Source organism: Sus scrofa, chromosome 14, assembly GCF_000003025.6.
Source record: "Sus scrofa isolate TJ Tabasco breed Duroc chromosome 14, Sscrofa11.1, whole genome shotgun sequence".
NCBI classification, from domain to species: Eukaryota; Metazoa; Chordata; class Mammalia; order Artiodactyla; family Suidae; genus Sus; species Sus scrofa.
Window position 1 is genome coordinate 99974871 of NC_010456.5, and position 25982 is coordinate 100000852.

Genomic DNA, 25982 nt, shown 5'->3' on the forward strand with positions numbered 1-25982 from the left:
GAAGACTCAGTGACTGGAGATGAGTTGGCAAGTTGGGGGCTGAATCATATGAACGTATTTTCACTTACATCTCTAGTAAATACTGTCTGTTATCGTGTCTTCAGTTGGGCTGTTGGCCGGAGCCCTTTGCTCTTTCCCTGTGAGCTAGTTTGAGCTTCCTCATGGCACAGCAATTTGTTGCCAAGAGTGAATATCCAGAATCCTAAGGTGGAAGTGGATGGCATTTTTATGATCTAGCATTAAAAACAGCTTAATGTCACTTCTATCTATGTTCTTTTGGTTGAGGCAATCACAAAGGTGTGCCCCAGGATCAAGGGGGATGGACGATATATTCCACCCTTGATGGGAGCAGTGTTACAGTTATGTTGGATCAAGGGCCTGTGGGATGGGAGATGTAGTCATTCTTACAAAATATAATCTGGTGCATCTTTCTTCTGTTGTCCCCAGTCTTCTGTTAAGACCATGCAAGTAAATTTTTTTTTCAGATATTGTACTTTTAAAACCTAGAATTTCTGTCTTTTATAGTTTCTGTGTCTTTGCCGAGATTTTTCATCTTTTTCCTTACTATAATAATTCGCCTTGACATTCTCATACGTGTTTACAACAGCTGCTTTTAAAGTCTGCCTCTGGGGGCGGGGATTGGGGGGGAGGTCCGTGTCTGCTAATTCCCACATCTCTGTTCATCTTGGAGTTGGTTTCTATTGACTGCTTTTCTTTTCTTTTCCCTTGGTCATAGGTCATTTTTTTCCTGCTTTTTTGTCTAGTAAGTTTAATTGTGTGGTGAATGTTATAGGTGATAAGTTGTAGGGAATCTGAATTGTTATTTTAAGTGTGCTGAGTTTCATTTTGCCAACCATTTAAATTAATGGTTAATCTGGTATTGCTAGGCTTGGTGTTCTTGGTTAAAGTGGGCCTATTTCAGTTTTGTCTCTTGCTTCAAGGTCATGGTCCTTACTCTTAAGGCCTTTCTGAGGTTTCAGCTGAATGCCTGGGGTCCTTAGTGAGGTCTCTCCACTCTGGCTCAACCAGAACTCCTCTCCAAGTGCTGTGTTATCTTTTGGTGTCACCTTCATTTTACTTGCAAATACTGCACATATGTAGCCCAACTCCTGGCCAAGGACTTAAGGTGGATTTCAGTGCAGACTTTAAAGACCCTCCACCTGTTCCTCCTTCTTTTTCTACTAACCTATTCCACAAACTAATTGCTTTACCACCCAGAACCCCAATCTCCACCTGTTTACCTCAGTGAACCCCTTGTTCCTGAAAACAAAGCTGCTGTGGGACTACCTCATATTTCTTTTAAGGCAGCTCATGCTGCCTTTTGTTCAGTGCTTAAGAATGGTTCCCTTATACATTTTGCCCAGTTTTACAGTTTACAGCAGGAAGAAAACTACTGTATCACATAACTACACTATAATGGCCAAAAGTATATACATGACAGTGTCAGAAAAATTTTTAAGAGAAGGGCCCCTTTATATTGTATGTCACTATAAAAAAAGGTTTTTAAGACAAGTTATTTAAGGCCTATTCAAAATAGAACTTTAATCTGATTATAATAACATTGCTACTATATAATAATTTATAATGTTCAAATTTTGCTTTTTACTGAATTTTTCCCATAAATTTGTATTAATATTCTGCAAATAGAGTGGAAAATTTTTATTCTGTCTCTCTCTCTTACTAATGGCAGGCATTGGTAATCAATCAATCATGATATTCTTTCCATGTGTTCAACCTGGACATTGTTTTTTTTTTTTTTTTTTTTTTTTTTTGTCTTTTGGTCTTTTGTTGTTGTTGTTGTTGCTTTTTCTTGGGCCGCTCCCGCGGCATATGGAGGTTCCCAGGCTAGGGGTCGAATCGGAGCTGTAGCCACCGGCCTACGCCAGAGGCACAGCAACGTGGGATCCGAGCCGCGTCTGCAACCTACACCACAGCTCCCGGCAACGCCGGATCGTTAACCCACTGAGCAAGGGCAGGGACCGAACCCGCAACCTCATGGTTCCTAGTCGGATTCGTTAACCACTGCGCCACGACGGGAACTCCTCCATGGACATTGTTTTAATAGCATTAATATTGCGCCTCAACAAGCCACCATCAGTTTGATCCCTGTTTACCATCTCTAATGTATTTCTGTTTTACTAGCTCAATCAGTATTATTTTGTGGAATATTTAATGGTTATCCTATTAGACAGTTTTCTTTTCTAGAACCAAAGTGTTTTTGTTTTTAAATGCATGTTATAGGAAGTCAAATCAGGGTATTTATTAAGTCTTTATTACTTCCTGAATGGAATGTGGGAAAATAAAAGATTGGAAAGCAGAAATTCTTAGCAGTTGTGTCCATAATACATAGTACTTGAAAGTTAAAAGAGAATAAAAGCTGACTTTGCATGTATGTTATAGACACCTAGCTAAAGTAATGTAAGAAATGTATTGATGAAATTAAAGAATACACTTTTCAGAAAGGCTGGAGTCTCTAGGAGGTATTTAGAAAGATAAGATATTACCAGCAATTTAATGAATTGTTTCTGTTTGTTGGTCAATCAGGATTTCTCAACTGATGTCGGATTTGTGAGTTTGGCATACAATGTGTGCCTCTTTACATATATATGTCCTCAGGACAGGCTCAGTTTGAATGAAAATATAATTAAGAAAAGCTGAGTCGTTATAAATAGGAATTGCATGAATCTAATTAAAATTAATTACTTCTCAAGGAGGACTGTTGTCACAGTAAAAAAACCAAAAAACAAAAAAAAAAACAAACTTGGTCCTTGATTTTTGTGCTTCAAAAATAGTATATGAAAATATTAATCTTGGAGTTTCCATTGTGGCTCAGTGGAAACTAATCTGACTAGCATCCATGAGGATACAGATTCGATCCCTGGCCTCGCTCTACTGGTTAAGGAACCAGTGTTGCTGTGAGCTGTGGTGTAGGTCACAGGCGTGGCTTCGATCTGGCATTGCTGTGACTGTGGTGTAGGCCAATGGCTACAGCTTCAATTCGACCCCTAGCCTGGGAACCTTTATATGCCACGGGCCAGGCCCTAAAAAGAAAATATATTTATATATATAAACCTTATGAGAACTACAAAAAATACTATTCTGAAGAACTTGGACTTTCATGAACCCCACTTTTTGGAGATAAAACATAGTGTGATATAACTTCATCAAATCTTTTTTTGGGAAAATACAGTAGGACAAAACTTTTTTCTTTTGAAAGTAGTATATGCTTATGTTTTAAGAACAAAACTTTAAAAATCTTGAAAGTAAATCATGAAAACCTCCATTTCCCCCTGAAAACCCAAGATAACCACTGTGACCATTGATAGGTATGTGTAACCACATACACATACTTATCAATCCTTTAGACTCTAAGTGTACACAGGGCTGCCACATGTGAATAAGGTTCCCTGGCGATGGGCAGTGGGGTTAATATAGTATTGGTTTATGTATTTGGATCCAAAACAAAGTTACCAGACTCAGAATGAACTAAAAATGAACTGTGAGTCCTTCAAAACACGTTTTTTTCCCCCTTGCTAACACTTTAACTGTAGGCTCTCTATGAGAAAATTGTATGTGTAGATTTTTTTTTTTTTTTTAATTTGGCCACACGTATGGCATGTGGAAATCCCTGGGCCAGGGATCAAACCCATGCCATAGTAGTGACCTGACTCACAATTAGTGATAATGCTGAATACTTAACCCATTAGGCCACCAGGGAACTCATGTAGATCATTTTTTCTTATTCATTTGATCTCAAAAGAAAGCTGTAGTGGAAGATAGGGCAGGTAGCAGTGAGTTGTTGTTTACTAAATTTTGTAGCCACTCTCCTTCAAATCAGCTGTCCATATTTGGTTATTCTAGTACCCCTGGCATTTATTTAAACTTCCAACCAAATTAAAACAGAAACAGAGAAAAGTTAAAAATATGTGTAAAGCTTCTAGAAGAAAATACAGAGAATGTCTTTGTGAGCTCTTTAAGAACTCTTTTAAGTGTAGAGAAAAGTATTCAGGGAGGATACAAAGTTTTAAACAAAGGAACTTTTTGATAGATTTTATCAAAATTTGAAGTTTTGATTATCAAAGAAGATTATTAAGGAAATGAAAAGGCAAGTCGTACATAAGGAGCAAATATCTGACAAAGGACTTGTACCCAGAATATATAGAAGACTCCTATAAAATGCATGAAAGAAGGTAGTTAAAAAAGAATGCCTAGGCGTTCCCCTCGTGGCTCAGCGTAACAAACCTGACTGGTGTCCATGAGGACACTGGTTTGATCCCTGCCCTCGCTCAGTGGGCTGAAGATCTGGTGTTGCTGTGAGCTGTGGCATTGGTTGAAGATATGGCCTGAATACCCCATTGCTGTGGCTGTGATGTAGGCTGGCAGCTACAGCTCCCGATTCGCCCCCTAGCCTGGGAACTTCCATATGTCACACCTGCTGCCCTAAAAAAACCAAAAAAAAAAAAAAAAGGCTATTGCATGATCACATTTCTATGAAGTTAAAGAACAAGGCCAAACTAATATATGGTAATGGGAGAAACTGCCTGAGAGCTTGGTAGGGCTTGACTGCAGATGGGCATGAGGGAATTTTCTGGAGTGGTAAAAGTATAATCTATCTTGTTTGGAGTGGTTATTACAAAACTCACAGAATTGTACTCCTAAATCTGTGTATTTCACTGTATGTAAATTTTAACTGAATTTAAGGAAAAATCTAAAACTACAAATTTAGAAAGGTACAGAAATATAGAAAATGAAGATAAAAGAGGCAGGACTGTAAGGGTCTATAACATACCACTTTTTCCTGTAATATTCATAGTTCAATAGAAGTCTTATTGGCATAATTAGTGTTTCTTGGGTTGGTTGGAGTAGTGGGTTAAAACAAAGAATTATGAAAAGTTACACATACCTTAAACATTTACTTTAAATAGTTGTACACATGAAATATTAAACCAAATAGTTCTATACGGTTTAACAACAACCCCTACCACAATTTAAAAAAAAGATTATTTTTGTTTCCCTCTGCCCCATGGCAAGACTTCTTATTTTTATGCCATGTACATTTTTGACAATCTGGTGAAGCTTATTAACCCTTTCTTTTTTTTTTTTTTTGCCTATGCCTTCAGCATGTAGAAATTCTTGGGCCAGGGATCAAACCTGTGCCATATCAGCGACCTGGGCCACTTCAATGACAATGTCAGACCCTTAACCTGCTGCACCACAAGGGAACTCCTATGAACCCTTAGAATGATTTTAAATCCATAAAATAAGATTTATAAGATTATAAATATGCCTATTAAATTAATTTTTATTGTAATTGTTATAAAATATTTTAAAACATCTATGTAATGATAGTTATTAACACATTAAATAAAACCTATTGGCAGGTCTAATGACTGTTAATTTTGCTTTTTTGTTTGTTTTTGTTTTTTTTTGTCTTTTTGCCGTTTCTTGGGCTGCTCCCGCGGCATATGGAGGTTCCCAGGCTAGGGATCTAACTGGAGCTGCCAGCCTATGCCAGAGCCACAGCAACGCGGGATCCGAGCCTCCTCTGCGACCTACACCACAGCCCACGGCAACGCCGGATCGTTAACCTACTGAGCAAGGGCAGGGATCAAACCCGCAACCTCAGATTCGTTAACCACTGCGCCACGACGGGAACTCCTTGCTTTGTTGATTGTAAATAATATTTGATATCTTCAACACTATAGTGTGACAATTAGTGATAAAGTTATGAAACTTCTTATATGCTGTGTAACATTTTTCATATTCAACTCTATGGACTCCTCCCCCACCAGACCAACCACACACATATTTTATTCTCCCAAGTAGTATGTTATAATTTTGGTTATATCAATATTGGACTTTTTTTTCCTTTTTTTTTTTTCCTTTTTAGGGCTACACCTGTGGCATATAGAAGTTCCCAAGCTAGGGGTAGATCGGAGCTACAGTTGCCCGCCTACGCCACAGAAATGCGGTATCCAAGCTACATCTGCAACCTACCACAGCTCACAGCAATGCTGGGTCCCTTAACCCACTGAGTGAGGCCAGGAATCAAACCTGCATCCTCATGGATGCTAGTTGGGTTTGTTACCACTGAGCCACAATGGAAACTCCCCAGTATTGGATTTTTGTCGTTATAACTAGATAAATGCATTCATAGTTAAATGACGTAGTATATTATAATTAGTTTTTCCTGCACATTTTGTTTTCCCTGAATTTACAGTTTTCTCTCACTTGTTTTCTATGTTCTTAACTTTAATTCATCCCTAAACTTGCCACTAGTTGTATAATCTTTGGACATGTTTGAGTACATTTGGTATTACATCAGCTTCATCTTCTCCAGGAACCTTCTGATCTGCCCTAATCTGGATTAGTTTTTCTGTAGGCTTGCTATATGACTGTCTACTCAAGATGTTCCTTCACTGTTCATTCTGGGGATTCTCCAGTTTCTGGAACTTGTCATCTTTTTTCATGGTTTCCCACCCTTGCTTTGATAGAATACTTCCTGAGATAATATATGAGTGACTTCTGAAGAGAATATATGGGAAGCAAAATTATAAGACTGTGCTTATTTAAAAATGCCTTTATTATATATCCACATTTGTTTTATAGTCTCTCATGGTATGGAATTCTAAGCTGGGGATAATTTTCCTTCTAAGTCAGAAGGTTTTGCTCAATTGTTTTCTAGCTGCTAGTGTTGCCTTTAAAAAGGATGATGCTGCTGATTGCAGATGTTTTTTATGAAACTCCTTTCCTCTCAGCCTCTTTAGGGTCTTATATTTATCTCTGTAATATTCACTAAGATATGTATGCATTTATTTGGGTCTGTTTTAATAATTTTTACTGAATACTCATTTGAGTTTGGAAATTCATGACCTTCAGTTGGATATTTTTCTTGAATTAATGTCGTGGATTTCTTTTCCTGCATTTTCTGTTTTTTCTAGAATGCCTGTTCATATGTTGAATGTCCGAGACTTTAGACCTTTTAAAATCTTCTCTTCTGTTTTCCTTTTTAAAAAAATCTATTCTATTCATTCAGCCTTATACTTTTCTAACTCCTTTATTACCTACCTCACAGGATTAAACAAATTTATATGCATAAAGTACTTAAAATAGTGTCTGGCATATAGTAAGTGTTGGCTATAATTGTTGTTGTTTAGTTTCTTGAATAATTGTTGAGGCAGAGGTCTTTGGTCTTAATTCTTTGACATATTAGCTGTATGACCTTAGGCAAGTCCTATAATTTCTTTGATACTTACTTCCATCATCTGAAAAATGTAAATAAGCTCTACCTTTCAGATGTTTGCAAGTATCAAATGAGAATATGGATGTGAAAATGTTGGTAAACTTTGTGTAGAGCTAATAGTTATTACTTGCATCTTTCAGATATCTAGTATCTTTTAATTTGAAAGAAAGTGATGGCTGAAATTTCAGTTATTTTTAAGATTACTTGATTACATGTGGCTCTCACAAAACTGTGCAAGCTAGGTAAACTTAAGCTAAATGCTAATGCTGCTTTTTAAAGAAGTTATTTCTTAATACTCAACCCATTATGTTAGGCTGAAAAGAGAAGATTATGAAAATATTCATTTTATGAAAACCTATTGCTTTACTTCAGATTGTATAAGTCTGTGTAATGTAATAATTATTTAAGAAAGAACTGATAACGAGTTTAAACCCATGGAGGGAATATTTATTGGAGTCTATTTATTTTTCTTAAATGATATTTGAGGTTGGGAAAAATAGAATGTCTTTTCGTTTTCTCAGTAGTATTAATGTAATTTTAAGCGTTAGCTTATTTTTGTTAATGGTGGCTTTTTGTTTGTTTTGTTTTAAGGTTTTTGGATTCAAAGCATAAAAACCATTACAAGATATACAATCTGTAAGTATGTTTTCTTATTTGTATGCTTACAAATTTCTTCTAAAATAACTATAAGTGAAAGTTATTTTCTTGTTAGAATGAGGTAAAGTTAAAGGTATATTTTAATAGAATTGTATTCCTAAAACAATTAGTTCAAGAAGTTTGATTGAGAGCATTGTTAGGTCGTTTCGAAAGTGTAGTGATGAGGTAAAACAGTGTTGGCACAGATTCATGTTACTTGATCTGCTTTAAATGACTTGGCATCTAGCCCATCTTTGAGGCCATAACCATGTGGTAACTTGAAGTGTAATTCACAGAAGAGCTTCTGTTAAAGCATTAATGCTATCTTCCATGGAGGGATGTGTCTAGAGTGGATATAATTTTGTTTATTCTGTGTCTCTAGGTCAATTGATTGAAATAGCTATTAAGGTATTCTCTAACTGTATGTAACATAAATAAGTTACCTAAAATTGTTGAATTGGGTGGGGCAGAGATGTGAGGATTGCTGCTTGATACAGCTCTCTAACTTTATCTTTAACCTTTCCTTTTTTTCTTTTGACTTTATGAGAGTTTTTTTTTTTAAAGGAAAGAAAAATGTAAAGAGAATATCTTACCATTTTGCTCTTGACCATTTTTTGCTTCCCAAAATATTGACTATTTTCTAATTTTAAAAAATGATACATGAAATATGTCTCTATATGGCTTTTATTAGATAGTATCAGTTATGCAACAGGAAAAATTTTAATCTAAAGTTATGTATACTAATTCACTGTTACAGTTTTGTAAAGTTTATTTATCAAATGTAAGAACAAGATTCTGTCTTTAGTGGGCTTTCACATTTTCACCAAAAAGGATGAAAGATTCTCTGTGTTTTATTGGCTCATGAGATGTTGCCTTTTTTTTTTTTTTTTTTTTTTTTTTTAAAGCCGCACTCACAGCACATGGAAGTTCCTGGGCCAGGGATTGAATCTGAGCCACTGATGCGACACATGGGATCCCTTAACCCACTATGCCAGGCAGGGATCAATCCCACTTCTCCAAAGTGACCCTAGCTACTACAGTCAAATTCTTAACCCACCGTGCCATAGTGGGAACTCATGGGATGTTGCTTTTTAGTCTTTAATTTAGTGATCTTTCTGCTCTGATAAGACCTCGGAGTGAAGTAGATATTAGTATTGTTTCTCCTAGTGACTTGTCACTGATTACCTAGAATCATGAAGAAGCAAAACATTTATTGAGTGCTTGCTACATGTTAGACATTCTAAAACATTTTGTTAGTGTAGAGGTGAAGAAGATATAGTTTCAGCCCTCAGGTGATTATAGTCTAATGTGAAAGGTAGACAAAGTATTATAGAATAGCTGTTGTATAGAAGAGAGCTTTAGCAAACAGTGAAAATAGTGATTGTCCTCTATAGGAAAGGTTTCTAAAGAAAATCATGTTTGAGCTGGGGTGAAAAACAGCTGTAGAGGTTGACCTGCAGGCTTAGGAGGAAGCGAAATGGCATTGCAGGCAGAGAGAATGGTATGTGAGAAGCTTGTTGGCATAGTAGTGTTTAGAATATAGCAAATAATCCATTATGGTCAGATTATGGTGTGTATGGAGAGTGTAGTGGTAATATGTAACAAGATGAAAGAAAGTAAAAGGTGCTGCAGAAATTTAAATTTAGGTGGGGCCCAGTTTACAAATCATCTTTCTTCCTCTTTTCTGGTACCCTTATTTCAGGTGCCAAAATGCTCCTGTGGAGGAAAATAAAAACCACAAAGTTTTGTAATTTTGAACAAATGGATTCAGAAGTTAAAAAGCAAAACAGGACATGAACTGTCAAAAACTAGAGTCTACTATAAATGAGTCACTTCAGGGTTAGACTCAGGATTGGGCATTTAGAGAGTCCCAGAAGGAAGGTAGCAAGATATTAAAGACAGATTTTGCCTTTTTCAAAACTTTATTTGAGTTTAACATTATAACCAATGAAAGGAAAGGAAATTCTTTTCATTCCTGTATTCAGTGGCTTCCTGCTCCCAGAATTTAGGACTTAGGTTTGTACTGTCAGTGTTGCTGGTCACTTGTGTTATTATGGTTAAAGTTGGCACTGGGATCTAGCCTGGAAAGTTGATTGCCTGTTTTGTTTTTGTATGTGCAAACATTGGACTCCCAAGTTGATGAATTATTTCATTATTATTTGGTGCACATATTTTTAACTCCCTTATACACCCATCCACTTAATGGAATCATAGACTTTCAGAACTGGAAATACCAGACAGATCATTTAGTCCAGTCCTCTCATTTTACAGATGGGGAATTCGAGGCCTAGAGAAGTTAAGTGAGTTGAACAAGGTCACACAGGTACATGTGGTAGCAGACCATCCACTGTTGATGCCAGTATTCCCTTCTGGTTTTTTGTTTGCTTGTTTGTTTTAACCTCCCCAATTTTTACTTACCTCGGAAGATTTAGAACTACCAAGTTATAGCATGTTGTTTCTGATGTCACTCTTGAGTCTTCTTTACCTTTCTACCCTTGTTTATATTTCTGGCTCTGGGTAAGTGAGTCTGATGAATAGCAAATGTTTCCCTTTTTTTTGGCTGTACCTGTGGCATGTGTAAGTTCCCCGGGCAGCGATGGAACCTGCACCACAGCAGTGACAATGCCAGGTCCTTAACCACTAGGCCACCAGGGAACTCCAGATGTTTCTATTTTATTTTTAGGATATTAATTACATGTGATGTTTGTCTTTGCAAACAGATATAAATGGAAAGATCTTAAAATATTTGCACTAGACATACCTGTATTTAATAGCATATTAAACTTTTTATGGCAACACTGACATGTGGATGAAGAAGCATTCTTAATGTGGACCTTCTGATGATTGGCTGTGTCTGTTTATATTGCTATATTATCAGGCATTCAGTTAATTATTTTAAGAAAGGACACCATTAGCTTCATGTCATTAACCAAACTCAGGTATACTTGATAAATTACTTAGTGCATTAATCAGTTTTTGTGCAAGTGTGTGTATTTCATTTTTGTATGTTCCTCTATAATCTTTTTGTGGAGGTTAGGGAAGGATTGTGGAGATAGGGTATAGAAACATAATATAGTTCTTGCTTTTGAGGATCTTAATTAAAAAAAAATTACTTCAAAAAAAAGGGAAAAAATGAGTTCCCCAGTGGCTCAGCAGGTTAAGGATCTGTTGTGATGTAAGTTCAGTTCTTGCCCCGAAACTGCCACATGTCTTGGGTAAGGCCAAAAAAATAAAAAATAAAATACAAGATTTACTGTATTTCGTTGTGTATTTTATTATACATACAACTCTATCATTTTGTGGTAAACCTGTAACTGTTGTTATTTTTAATTTGTTATTTTCTTTTGTGAGGTAGAGATAGCCCCCTTGAAGAGAAAAAAGAAGAGACCTACTTGCTTAGCTGATTCTATGTCAAGTCTCACTTCTCTGGAAGCTCTTCCTACAAATCTTATCCTTTTCTTCACTTTCTGCCTTCTGCTTCATAAAAGCTCTCGTACAGTGCATCTTCATTTCTCTTGTCTCATATAAGCCAATATGAGATGGTAATAAAAAAAAATATCTTTTGAGTTTTAGTTATAAGTAGTATAAATGGTTAGATCTACCTAACACTTGTCTTAGTCAGATCCCATGTGCCATTCATGTATCTTCAGTTTTGGTTTGTTGAGAGACTTGTCTTATCACAACATACCACAAAAAATTTATGGGGAACTGTGTGTGTGTGTGTGTGTGTGTGTGTGTGTGTGTGTGTGTTTAGGTACATTTATTGGAGGTTTGTTTTCTTGGTTTTTTTTTTTTTTCTTTTTTTGGGTCTTTCTTTTTTAGGGCCACACCTGCAGCATATGTAGGTTCTCAGGTTAGGGGTCTAATTGGAGCTGTAGCCGCCAGCCTATGCCACAGCCATAGCAACACAGGATCCGAGCCGTGTCTGTGACCTACACCACAGCTCACAGCAAGGCCAGATCCTTAACCCACGAGCAAGGCCAGGGATTGAACCTGCATCTTCATGGATGCCAGTCAGGTTCCTTAACAGCTGAGCCACGACAGGAACTCCTTGGAGGAGGTTTTAATTAAGAGTCTCCTTTCTTACACTACCAACTGCTCCTCAGATCACTTTCATCAGTACTAGGCCCAGTATATGCTCTCACATACTCCTTATCCATACTTGTCAATTTCACAGCTTTTTTTACATTTCCATTATCATTGTTTGTTGGTTCTATCTTTTATGCTGAATACTGCTCTTGTAGGAAGCCTGACTTTCACTAAAATTTGTTATTGTTTTGTTTTTAAAACAGTTTTTTGTTTTTGTTTTAAGTGAAAGTGTGGAACAACACTGGAAAAAGTTTGACTTTTGTAATCAAAGTCAAACTGGCTTGAGTCCTTGCTCTTACATTTATATTGTAGTTGGGGTGAGTTTTGTAGTACTCTTCTAAATTTTAGCTTTCTCATATATAAAATGGAGGAAATATTAACTATTATGTAGTTATTCAGGTTAATTTAAAAATATGGAATCTTCTTTGTAAGGTGTGTACATCTAGTATACAATTAGTAGCTCATTATTTTCACTTTCCCTGCATCTTTTCCTCTTAATAATATTTGAGAGTCAATGTATGAAGGTAGTCTTAAGCAGTGTTCATCAAGCCAAACATTTTGAGCTGCTGAAAAAGTATGGGGATATTAGAGAATGAAGCTTCATGAAATTCAATATGTTTGTTTTCGTTGTGCTGTCATGAGACCAGTTTCTTAGAATTGTTTCCTAGCATATGCCTCCCCATCACCTTTTAAGCCTTACCATTACATGATTCCTTATAAAATACTCTGTTATGGATTCTTCACTACTGACCATATCTCTTCTTTAATCTGTACCAAAGAAAGTATAAAATATGACTATTTTCTTGGTCAGTTCTCATCTTCCTACCTGTCTCTCTCTTTTTTTTTTCATCTTTTTTGGGCCACTCCCATGGCATATGGAGGTACCCAGGCTAGGGGTTGATCAGACCTGTAGCTGCTGGCCTATACCATAGCCACAGCAATGCAGGATCCGAGCCTTGTCTGTGACCTACACCACAGATTACAGCAACGGTGGATCCTTAACCCACTAAGCGAGGCTAGGGGTCAAACCCCTGTCCTCATGGATATTAGTTGGGCTTGTTAACTGTTGAACCATGATGGGAACTCCTTTTTTTTTTTTTTTCTTTTTTTTTCCTTTTAATTTTAGTGAGTATATTTAGTAAGGATACAAATATATGCACATGTCATTATTAAATTTTCTTTCTAGAAAAACTCAGTGTACTAAATTATATAATAAATATATACTATTTACTAAATTAAATAGTAAATAGTATTTACTATTAATATTAAATTAATATTTATTAAATATTTAGTATATACTAAATACTAAAATGGAAAAGCTTTGTTTTCAGCAGTATTATGAGAATTGATTTGTTTCAGGTCTTTGCTGTTAGAAATTAGTGGATTACAGTTTACTAGTTCAACCATGAGGATTTGAGTCAAAAAACTATTTAAAATAGAGGAACTCTACAGATATTTTTAGGATTTCTAAATGTAAAATAAAGGCCCATAATTGCTTCTGTGAAACTCTGGGGTAGTAGTACTTCAGCATTCAGAATTTTTCAGTTTTCAGAAAGGTGACATGGAAGCATATATATATATTTTTTTTTATATTTTTTTATTTTTTTTAATTTTCCCAGTGTACAGCAAGGGGGTCAGGTTATCCTTACATGTATACATTGCAATTACAGTTTTTCCCCCACCCTTTCTTCTGTTGCAACATGAGTATCTAGACATAGTTCTCAATGCTATTCAGCAGGATCTCCTTGTGAATCTATTCTAGGTTGTGTCTGATAAACCCAAGCTCCCGATCCCTCCCACTCCCTCCCCCTCCCCTCAGGCAACCACAAGTCTCTTCTCCAAGTCCATGATTTTCTTTTCTGAGGAGATGTTCATTTGTGCTGGATATTAGATTCCAGTTATAAGTGATATCATATGGTATTTGTCTTTGTCTTTCTGGCTCATTTCACTCAGTATGAGATTCTCTAGTTACATCCATGTTGCTGCAAATGGCATTATGTCATCCTTTTTTATGGCTGAGTAGTATTCCATTGTGTATATGTACCACATCTTCCTAATCCAATCATCTGTCGATGGACATTTGGGTTGTTTCCATGTCCTGGCTATTGTGAATAGTGCTGCAATGAACATGCGGGTGCAAGTGTCTCTTTTAAGTAGAGCCTTGTCCGGATAGATGCCCAAGAGTGGGATTGTAGGGTCATATGGAAGTTCTATGTATAGATTTCTAAGGTATCTCCAAACTGTTCTCCAGAGTGGCTGTACCAGTTTACATTCCCACCAGCAGTGCAGGAGGGTTCCCTTTTCTCCACAGCCCCTCCAGCACTTGTTATTTGTGGATTTATTAATGATGGCCATTCTGACTGGTGTGAGGTGGTATCTCATGGTAGTTTTGATTTGCATTTCTCTTATAATCAGCGATGTTGAGCATTTTTTCATGTGTTTGTTGGCCATCTGTATATCTTCTTTGGAGAAATGTCTATTCAGGTTTTTGCCCATTTTTCCATTGATTGATTGGTTTTTTTGCTGTTGAGTTGTATAAGTTGCTTATATATTCTAGAGATTAAGCCCTTGTCAGTTGCATCATTTGAAACTATTTTCTCCCATTCTGTAAGTTGTCTTTTTGTTTTCTTTTTGGTTTCCTTTGCTGTGCAAAAGCTTTTCAGTTTGATGAGGTCCCATGGGTTTATTTTTGCTCTAATTTCTATTGCTTTGGGAGACTGCCCTGAGAAAATATTCATGATGTTGATGTCAGAGAGTGTTTTGCCTATGTTTTCTTCTAGGAGTTTGATGGTGTCCTGTTGTATATTTAAGTCTTTCAGCCATTTGGAGTTTATTTTTGTGCATGGTGTGAGGGTGTGTTCTAGTTTCATTGCTTTGCATGTTGCTGTCCAGGTTTCCCAGCAATGCTTGCTGAATAGACTTTCTTTTTTCCCATTTTATGTTCTTGCCTCCCTTGTCAAAGATTAATTGACCATAGGTGTCAGGGTTGATTTCCGGGTTCTCTATTCTGTTCCATTGGTCTGTCTGTCTGTTTTGATACCAGTACCACACTGTTTTGATGACTGTGGCTTTGTAGTATTTCTTGAAGTCTGGGAGAGTTATGTCTCCTGCTTGGTTTTTGTTTCTCAGGATTGCTTTGGCGATTCTGGGTCTTTTGTTGTTCCATATAAATGTTTGGATTGTTTGTTCTAGTTCTGTGAAAAATGTCATGGGTAATTTGATAGGGATTGCATTGAATCTATAGATTGCTTTGGGTAGTATGGCCATTTTTACAATATTGATTTTCCCAATCCAGGAACATTGAATATCTTTCCATTTCTTTACATCTTCTTTGATTTCTTTGATTAAAGTTTTATAGTTCTCGGTATATAGGTCCTTTACCTCTTTGGTCAGGTGTATTCCGAGGTATTTGATTTTGTGAGGTACAATTTTAAAAGGTATCGTATTTTTGTATTCCTTTTCTAATGTTTCATTGCTGGTGTACAGAAATGCAACTGACTTCTGAATGTTAATCTTATATCCTGCCACTTTGCTGAATTTATTAATCAGTTCAAGGAGTTTTGGGGTTGAGTCCTTAGGGTTTTCTAGGTATAGTATCATGTCATCTGCATACAGTGACAGTTTGATCTCTTCTCTTCCTATATGGATGCCTTTTATTTCTTTTGTTTGTCTAATTGCTGTGGCTAGGACTTCCAAAACTATGTTGAAGAGCAGTGGTGAGAGTGGGCATCCCTGTCTTGTTCCAGATTTGAGTGAGAAGGCTTTCAGTTTTTCCCCATTGAGGATTATATTTGCTGTGGGTTTATCATAAATGGCTTTGATTATATTCAGGAACGTTCCCTCTATACCCACTTTGGCGAGGGTCTTGATCATGAATGGATGTTGAACTTTGTCAGATGCTTTTTCTGCGTCTATTGAGATGATCATATGATTTTTGACTTTTTTTTTGTTAATGTGGTGTATGATGCTGATTGATTTGCGTATGTTGAACCATCCTTGTGAACCTGGGATGAACCCAACCTGGTCATGGTGTATAATTTTTTTGGTATGTTGTTGGATTCGGTTGGCTAAGATTTTGTTGAGAATTTTTGCATCTATATTCATCAATGCATATATATTTTTTAATTACATAACACTCAAGTGGGTTTTGGAATTGTACCTAAAATAAATGTTTAACTGTTGACTTTAAGTGTATTCCTCTTCAATAAGGACTACATGCATTCTCAAACTCAGATCAAGTTCTGCTGCATTTGAGTTTGCCATAAAGTTAAGAGAAAATCTTAGATGTTTCAGAATTTAGGGATTTTGAAATGGCGGATTAAAAGACTGTGGCCTTTGTTTAAAAATGCTAAGTTTTTATTTTAAATAATTTAAAAAATATCTGGTTTGGTTATTAGTTGGAGTTACCAGGATGCTGCTGACCACAAACTAATGTATGGGATCCCTTTCTGAGCCTATTAATGTTTGTCAGTGTGGCTTATTAATCATGAGTCAGCCAGTACATAGTAATAAATGTGTGGCTACTACTAAAACGCCAAATTTTAGTAGGCTGTAAGTAATGCTAAATCGGTGTGTTTCTATTCTGCATTTATTTTACTTATTACTCTTTCATTATGCTCAGACTTTAATTAAAACGTATAACCTGAGAGATTATTGAAAACCTTTAGCTTTCTAAAGAGAGAAAGATCTGGCTTAAAAATTTTTAGTAGGTGTTGTGTTTGAGTAGATTAGCACCATTTAGTTTCTTTACTTCTCCTTTGCCTTTGTAATTTTACTATCTTTAACAGATGTCTTTTAAAATAATAGTTTGATGGAGTACCCGTCATGGTGCATCGAAAAGAATCAACTAGGTACCATGAGGTTGCAGGTTTGATCCCTGGCCTTGCTCGTGGGTTAAGGATCTGGTGTTGCTCTGAGCTGTGGTGTAGGTCACAGACACGGCTTGGATCCTGTGTTTCCATGGCTGTGGCGTAGGCTGGCAGCTGTAGCTCTGATTTGACCCCTAGCCTGGGAACCTCCATATACCGTGGGTGCGGCCCTAAAAAGCGAAATAAATAAATAAATATTAAAATAAATAAAATAATAGTTTGATAAAACTGTATATGCTCAGTTATGAAGCAAAGATAAAATTGAAACTAGTTGTTTACACATACTTGTGAAATCAAAAAGTTCATTAGCATGTACAGTTTTCATAAAGAAATGTGAAAGTAAAGATATAGCTGAATTTGCAGTGTTATGTATTAGTGACATCACACTTTTGTGAGCAAACGTATAAACTATGATTGCTTACATTTAACATTTTAAGCTTCTATTTCCTTAATTGTAAAATGTGGATAATAACAGTACCTACTTACCTACTTTCTAAGGATTCTTAGAATTAAAAGAAATAAGACGTTTAACATAATGCCCAGTATTCTATAAAGGTCCATAAAATGTTTGTTACTGTTATACCTTTTTTTTCCTCAAGTGAAGAAAATAACTTTATATCCCATTTAAACTTTTCTTTTAGATGTGCTGAAAGACATTATGATACCGCCAAATTTAACTGCAGAGGTAGGTATAAATACACTCTTTTATGTTAGATAACTTGAGGCCAGTAGTCTCAATCTTGCTGTCATTGCAATAATGAATAATCTCAATTATCAAGTGAGATATTTATCTTAAAGATGGTCTTAGAGGGAGTTCCTGCTGTGGCACAGTGGGTTAAGAATCTAATTGCAGCATCTTGGGTCACTGCCTAGGTGTGGGTTCAGTCCCCAGCCCAGTGCAGTGGGTTAAAGCATCTGGTGTAGGTCACAGCTGCAGCTCAGATTCAATTCCTGGCCCAGGAACTTCGATATGCCTCAGGTTTGGCTGTAAAGTAACAAATAAACTTTTTTTAAAGATAGTCCTAGAAAATTTGAAAAATTTTACTGTTGTGGTTTTGGAAACAAATATCATATAAACCTGCTGGTAGTAGTACAAGGAAGACTAAAATTTAGAGTAGACTGAAAATAGGGAGAAGTTCTTAGACCAACAGTAGAATAAGGAGAGGGTTATATCTATAGTTTGAGGCATTTGGTGTAAATAGTAAGAGATTACAGGTAGAAAGAAAGCAGAAAAACTTAACTCTATTGAGGAACATGACCTAAATGGTGGAAAAGGGTGTAATAAAATATGGATAAGAGGAGCCCGATAGATGAGAGAAGGAGCTGCTTTAAATGAGTTCTTCTCCAGGTATAGTAAATTCTGTCTCAGAGCCCACAACAACTTTCATTTGTATTTGTGGGGACCCTTTGCACCATGAAAGACCCAGAGAATCGAAAAGCTTGGACAGGGTGCCAATGAAGTCAAAAAGAGAATTGGGTACCATGAGCTACCGATTGATATATTTGTCATTGATCCTTCTTAAATAACTAGAATGGACATTCCAGCACTTGTTTTGAGAATTAAGAAGTGCTTTAGCTGAGAGCCAGGATAGAATGTTTCATTTTTAGTGAATTTAGGCTACTGCATAATAATCAAATAGTCTTTTAATAGAGATTTAGCTAGCTTTAAATAGATGTTTAACAGGTTTACCTGGATGTTTTTGTATGCCATTGGGGAACCAAAGATGGTAGGCAGATGACTAAGTAAAAGCTGTCCTGATGACTCTGTGAAGAACTGTTCTGTCACACCAAAGGCTTAATTGAGCGTACCTTGTACCACATTGTAAATGACTTGCTTGATATAAAAGACATATTTTTTACATATTTAGATGATGCAGAGGATAATTAAGTACATGAATGTCGGGACTTTATAGAGTGGAATCTAGGCAGAGACCAATAGATAAAATTTAATAGTGATATATTTAAAGTCCTATTTTTGGAGAATTAAACAAACAAGCAAAAACCCTCTACTCCAATTATAGGGAACAGAGAAGTTTGGGGTTCTTATAACTCATGTGAAAAAACCTGAAACTTCCTTTAATAAACTTTACTATGATTTTATACATTTTTTAAATAGGTTTTTTTTTTCCCCAGTTTCTTTTGTAAATACTTTTAAAGTCATGTGTATACAGCACTATTAGCAAGACCATCTTTAAAATAACATGCTTGGCATTTTTATTGTATGAAGCACAAATTGCTATCTTTTCCATTGTTGATTTATTAGTGAACTATACTTTCTTTGAAACATACATTTTGTAATGATCCAATATTATAAGTACTGCAACTCCTTTTGTTAGAAAATATATGGTAAGCCCTGATAAGAAGGGCTCATGTGACATTTCATTTTGAGTTTACCTCCATTTCTGATACGTTGTGACCTCTGATACATTGCTACTCTATTGCAAAGTTTCCTCCTTCATAAAGTGGGGAAAATGATACTTGGCCTCCCTATCTAATGGGGAAATTTGAGTTAACAGGAGATTATTTCTATTTTCTATTTGAAAATTATCAGACAATTTTTCCCTGGAGTTCAGTTTTTATTTAAAATCTCTATTGAATTTATATGCAAGATTTCAAAAGTTAACCTACTTTTAATTAGCAACTCAGGAGAGATTTTTTTATTCTGAGGTTATCTTTTTCCACAGTTGCACAGTATCCTTTCGAAGACCATAATCCACCACAGCTAGAACTTATCAAACCTTTTTGTGAAGATCTTGACCAATGGCTAAGTGAAGATGACAATCATGTTGCAGCAATTCACTGTAAAGCTGGAAAGGGACGAACTGGTGTAATGATTTGTGCATATTTGTTACATCGGGGTAAATTTTTAAAGGCACAAGAGGCCCTAGATTTCTATGGGGAAGTAAGGACCAGAGACAAAAAGGTAAGTTATATTTGGTTTTTTTTTCATCCTTCTTCTTAGGTCTGAGAATTTACTAGAAAACAGAAAGCTAGTTGGTAACCCTTGTTTCTTTCCTCTAAACATTGAAATCAGTGTACTACCTTAACTTTCATATGAGCAAATTACTGATTCATTCAGCTTTTTGTTCATACTAGTATTTTCATATGATGCTAGCAAATCTTACCCATTAACTGTATTCCATTTTTGGTCTAGTGAAATCTTTGTGAAACATTTTAAAAAGCTCATTGATTAAAAGTAAGCTTGATATTCCTGAAGTTTGCTTGAGAATAAAGTATCTTTGGATAACGACTTGGATGCTATTACCTAATAAAGTGTGATCTTTACTTTTATAATACATAAAGATTATTCTTTGATATGAATATTTATAAATGTGTAATGATAATTAATATTAGTTAAAGGTTCTTCCCTTATTTAGAAGACTAAAGACTGTGCTAAAATCAATAACAAATTTGTGTAGTATATTTGAAGCAAAAGGTGAACTATTGGAGAATTTTTATAGTAATTTTCAAGTGATTTATTTCTTTGGGTAGCGAGTATGGCAAAATATGTTTACATTTCTTACAAAGGGACTTTGTTCATTTCTCTCCCTCCAAGAAGAAAAAAAACTCCAAACTATTCCAGATAGATGGAGAAACTTATTTAGAGAGCTCTACTGAGGAAGACATCCTAACTTTATATGAAAAATTTATCCTGGTTTTAATAATTTTTACAACGAGGAAGGTTCTCTTCCAGTTTAAGCTAATTTTTTTTTAACTCAGCTTCAAAACAGATATAAGTGATCGTAGCTGTCATTTTCAGCTGGGTAGTTGCATTGATTCTTGGTTCCTTTACTCCTTCCTCATTCCTTATTATTTGTCTTTGTTACTTTTTTGAATTTTATCTAGGATGCCAAAGTACTGTTTATTGGTGATCCTTTACAAAATTGTATCTTATTATTAATGCATGATTTTGGTAAATGTTGATTTTAACAGCTTGCCGTACATTTCTGTATACTGTGTATACCCTGGAATAATAGCATTAGAATAAATTTGAGAGCACATTCTGTCCTCTCCAGAAAAGAGGACCTGAAGATGCTTACTTTGGTTCATCCTTTTTTCATTTGGAGGGAAACAATTGCTTTTACTGATTAAAAATATAGAAGGTAAATTGTTTTATACTTAAGTGGATAAATGTAGGCAGCACAGAGAAAAGATACTGGGGAGAAAACCATAGAGAGGTAGGTCAAATTAAAATACAGTCACAGAAGCTGTAATAGAAATTTAAAACAGGATTGATGATCAGCAGACATTTTGGTAGTGGAAAAGAAGTAAAGTAAAGAGAATTTAAAATAAAAATAGTAAAGTGTAATGTGGAGCCAGACTAGATTTAATTTAGGGACTCCTTTTATGCTATATACCTTTTAAAACGTGATTAAAGCTATAAATACTTTCCCACAAAAAATGTGCATGGTATACTTAAACATAAAGTTTTGCTTATAGTTTTTAATTTCAATTTTTTTTCCTCTTTTTTGGGGGGAGGGAGGGAGTACCTGTGGTATATGGAAGTTCCCAGGCTAGGGGTCTAATCAGAGCTGCAGCTGCCAACCTACAGCATAGCCACAGCAACACAGGATCCGAGTCGCATCTGTGACATACACCACAGCTCATGGCAACACTGGATCCTTAACCCACTGAACAAGGCCAGCTATCAAACCCACATCCTCATAGTTACTAGTCGGGTTTGTTACCACTGAGCCACAATGGGAGCTCCCCAATTAAATTTTTTTACAAAGAATATAAAAGAAAACTTCTTAAGAATTATGTCTCATTTTCTTTTTTTAATGCCAAAATCAGTGGCTACTATTTAAGAGTGATGAAAAAAATCTAAGTGGTACAAATTAACTAAAATTAAGCTTTAATTTTACTCAACAGTAAGTTTTAATGAAAGGGCTGGTATTATTTAGCTTTTAAATAACATGTTGAAACTATCCATTGTCTTTTATGTCATTTTTTATATCCAATCAGTTTTGATTTTGTTTTTGGTGAAAATAACTGCTCAAAACCCTATCTCATGAAAGAATGAAAGAGCAAAGAATAAGAATTCTCTGACTCTTTAGGTAAATTCATGTTGCATCATTTTCTTTATCTTCTAGTTATTGAGTCATTTTTGGCAAGATTCTGGCATAATGCTATGTTAGGAAGGAATGGATTATGACTCCACATTTTACTTTTATTGTTGAAGAATTAAACTGTTCATAAGTTTGTATTTTTTGCAGATGCAATTCTAGATATAGAATTTGCCTTCCTTAAACCCAGTGAACTTATGTGTAGCAAAGAATTTCATAATTGCTCCTACTTGAGAAAACCTCTTGAGAAGTCCTTGATTGAAAAGTCTTGTCTTTCATGGATTTGGCAACTTTCACACCAGTAGATTTTTCAAGGGTATTTACCCTTACACAGTCTGTGATTCAAAACTTGACACTCATGAAGCGGTAGAATACTTGTAATTATAACAGTAGATAAGACTTCTCTCAAGATTGATGGTGGAATCTTACACATCGGTGTATACTGATGAACAAAGAATGGGGTCACAGTGACATGTAAAGCTTCTGTCTTTACCAAAGCAGGAAAACCAGATGTTTTGCCAGGCATGAAGGTGTACTTAATGTCTACAGTACACTGAGGTTTCTGCAGGAGACTTTTCTGGGGGCAAAGAAACTTCACTATTATGAAAATGTTAATATCCCCTGAAATTTCCAAAGGGGACTCCAAATAGGAATTATTCTTTGTGTTGCCATGCATGTATGTAATGAAAACTAGTAGCTGGCTAACCTGAGAATTCATATGCTGAAGAGAAGTGGTATTTCCATTCCTTTCATGACTGCTTCATAGTATAGAAAAAAAGTCAGTTTTTTTGGAATGGATGAAATTCTTTGACAGAGGTATTACAACAAGCTTACTTTTCTGTGGCAAACTATGTTTGACCATTTCTAAGGTATTTGCCTTTACCACATTTGCTGTGTGAATTTTGTTGTTGTTGTTGTTGTTGTTAATTTGGCATTACAGCCATTACCCTTGTTAGGGTATTTTAATCAAGGATTTTGAGTTGGGGGGCAGTAAGGGTTTATTTGGTAATAGGGCAAAATGGTAACAGCCTGACTTTTCTAAGCTGTACTTTTGTGTTCTTAGAGCACACACACCCGCCTCCCGCCACCCCTGCTGCCCTTCCCTCTCTCTCACCCTCTTATGGATACCCACCCCCACACATATGGATACATGTCCTGATGTAGGTACTTCTTTAGGATAGTTGGCTGAATACTTCTGATTGTGAGAACTTGGGATATTCCATCCCATCGTGTTCAAGAATAAAAATAAAACCCAAGAATATTTAAACTTTATTATATTCTATTTTCTCTGTTTCCTGTTTAAGTTAGATCCAAGAGAAGTCTCCATAATCAACAAGTTGAGGACATATTGTAATTTGTCAGTGGTAAGGTATTTTAGTCATCACAGTCTGGTAATAGTGATTGTCAGTTCTTTCTCTGTAGAAGTGAGGAGAGGATATTTGATGAAATGACAAGCCCCCTGATATACTGATGTGAAATAGGAGCCATAGTAAGAAGACAGCAAAAGAAGTATTTATGAAAATAAAATGTAAAGCCTGTATTGTTGTATGGTAGAATATAATAGCTACATCATCAGCAGATGATATGCTCCAGGCACAGCGTTTTCTCCATCCTCTTATAGGTTGGAATCTCATCCAAGTGAAAGGTGATGGACTAATAGAAAATGGAGTTCTGGGGAGTTCCCATCGTGGCTCAGTGGTTAACAAACCTGACTAGTATCCATGAGGATGCGGGTTCAATCCCTGTCCTCGCTCAGTGGGTTAAGAATCTAGCATTGCTGTGAGCTGTGGTGTAGGTCACTGATGCAGCTCAGATCTCGCGTTACTGTGGCTGTGGTGTGGGCTGGCAGTTACAGCTCTCATTCGACCCCTAGCCTGGGAACCTCCATGTGCCATGAGCATGCCCTAGAAAGACTACAGAAAAAGAAAAAAAAGAAAATGGAGTTCTGTACATATTAAGGACTCAGTAAAATTATGTTTGGCTGTTACATGATATCAAGATTTGGAATTAAGTAATTTGGCCAAAATAGATCCCTTTAGCATCTTGGAGTCAAAATAAATCATTGTGCTCTGCTTTGCTTATTTCATTAACTCATGATTAATTGATATACCTAGACCATTTTTTGGGTGAATTATTCACAGGCTCTAAAGGAGTAGCCTAATGTACTCCTACCTTTTTCCCTGTGTATATTTAAAAAGGCAAAAAGACATTTATGAGCAGATGTTGTTGACAAAGCTGTATTTTACTAAATGGTATCATTTCTGTTTTAGGTTGAAACAGCACTAGAAAGCAAGACATAGTAGATAAAAGTTGTAAGATTATGAGGTTTTTTTGCAGGAGTATTTTTTCATTTTGTAGATGGTAAAACTGAGGCCCAGAAAGATGAACAAGATTATCCAAACAATTAATGACAGCAGAGTAAAATCTGAATCCCCTGACATACTGGTAAACTTCTTTCTACACTATCAAGTCCATAAATCCTGGAATTGTAAAAGAATTTTGAAACTGTTGAGAATTAATCTCTGTATAGAGTCAAGCTCTCCTGAAAGGTCATATAATGATGATGAAATTGGCCTTTTTTGACAAGACTCTCTGGTTTATACTTTAAACATGCTGGAGCATTTTAAAGACCTCTGATTTAAGTAGAAATTAAGGATAGCTGAGGCTACTGGTCTTGTAAATGTAATGCTGCAGGCTTCCTTTAAATCTTTGGAATTTGTCTTAAAACTTTCAAATAACTTACATGTTAAATTATATATTAATAAATAATATATTATTATTATTTTGCCCATGCTCACGGCATGCAGAAGTTCCCAGGCCAGGGATTGAACCCATATTAGAGCAGTGACAACACCAGATCTTTAACTGCTAGGCCACCAGGGAACTCCAGTATATTTTTAACTTTTAATTAATCTCCTCATAAGAAATCTGAGCATGGTAAAGCTTTTGTTATACAACTGTAGAAATCTTCCAGTGAAATAAGTGTCTTATGATATATTTTTGATTATTCTGAAACACCTGCTAAGAGATAATATTTTCTTGCCAGTGCTTTCTTTTAGGTTGAATCTGTGAATTTGCATTTTTGTAATTGTGAACCACTATTACAGGAGTTATATACATTTTATCAGTTTTTCAGTTTGTGTAGGATTAATTTTATTAGAACTATCTTTAATGTTGTTTTGCTTGTATCCTTAATTTTAATTATAGAGAAACACTAAGAAGCTGAAGAAGATTGTGTTATGATGACTTTTTATAGGATCAGAATGTTTCCTCTTCTCTTCCCTCTTCTCTTTTCTGTCCCCCACCCTCTTTTTCTTCCTCTCTCTCCTTACCCTCCTCCTCCCCCAGCCCCTCCTCCCCCTTGTTTTAAGGAAAGTGGAGCCAGTTGTGAAGAATAAATAGACTTACAGAGGCTCTCCTCAAATTAGTCTGGTGCAGAGTCTTGACAGTATTCTCAGCAGACTTGGTGCAGATTAGATGGCAGAGTGGTGAGTGTCAGCTAACCATAAAATGTGCAGTTGTGTTAATAACATCCAGGCTGTACTTGAGGGTTTGAATGTTGTAGAGAAGTCAGCGTACATCCGATACCTCCTATTAAAAAAAAGTTTTCTGAGAGTGGGACAACTGCTTTTGAGGGATGACTCCTTCTATCTTTTATTCAATAATTTACAAGAGGGCAATTATGTTATACTTCTCTAGGTATCATTTTCTTGCATATTTGATCCTTTGGCTTTATGAGCATATGGAAAATTATTCTGAATTGAGCCGTCAGTGGCTCCTATGGTCGCTTCCCTTCTAGTCTATGCCTCACACTGTCTGCAATTATGCTCATGTTTCAAAATTAAAGTAGAAAACTCACAATATTTATTATAAACTAAGAGTTAAAACATCCTACCAATGCTAATAAGTGTATATTTTGGAAAGATCCCCCAAATTTCTGAATTTAAAGAGACAAACTTCTGTTACATGATAGACCTAGCTAGAATCCCTGTTCCTCCTCTCCCTTTGCTTTGCCTTCCCTCTTCTGGAATGGTGGCAGGTAAAGTAAGCATTCATACTTACTTTCTTTGATTAAACTTT

General features: G+C 35.9%; 1 protein-coding gene across 2 annotated transcripts in view; it reads left to right on the forward strand.

Annotated features, from left to right (window-relative positions):
• Positions 1 to 25982, forward strand: part of PTEN (phosphatase and tensin homolog) — a 92030-nt gene that overhangs the window by 45281 nt on the left and 20767 nt on the right. For both annotated transcript variants that reach the window (XM_021071996.1, NM_001143696.1), the window contains 3 exon segments: positions 7835 to 7879; positions 17478 to 17521; positions 19521 to 19759. In XM_021071996.1, the coding sequence (XP_020927655.1) occupies positions 7835 to 7879; positions 17478 to 17521; positions 19521 to 19759 (328 nt within the window).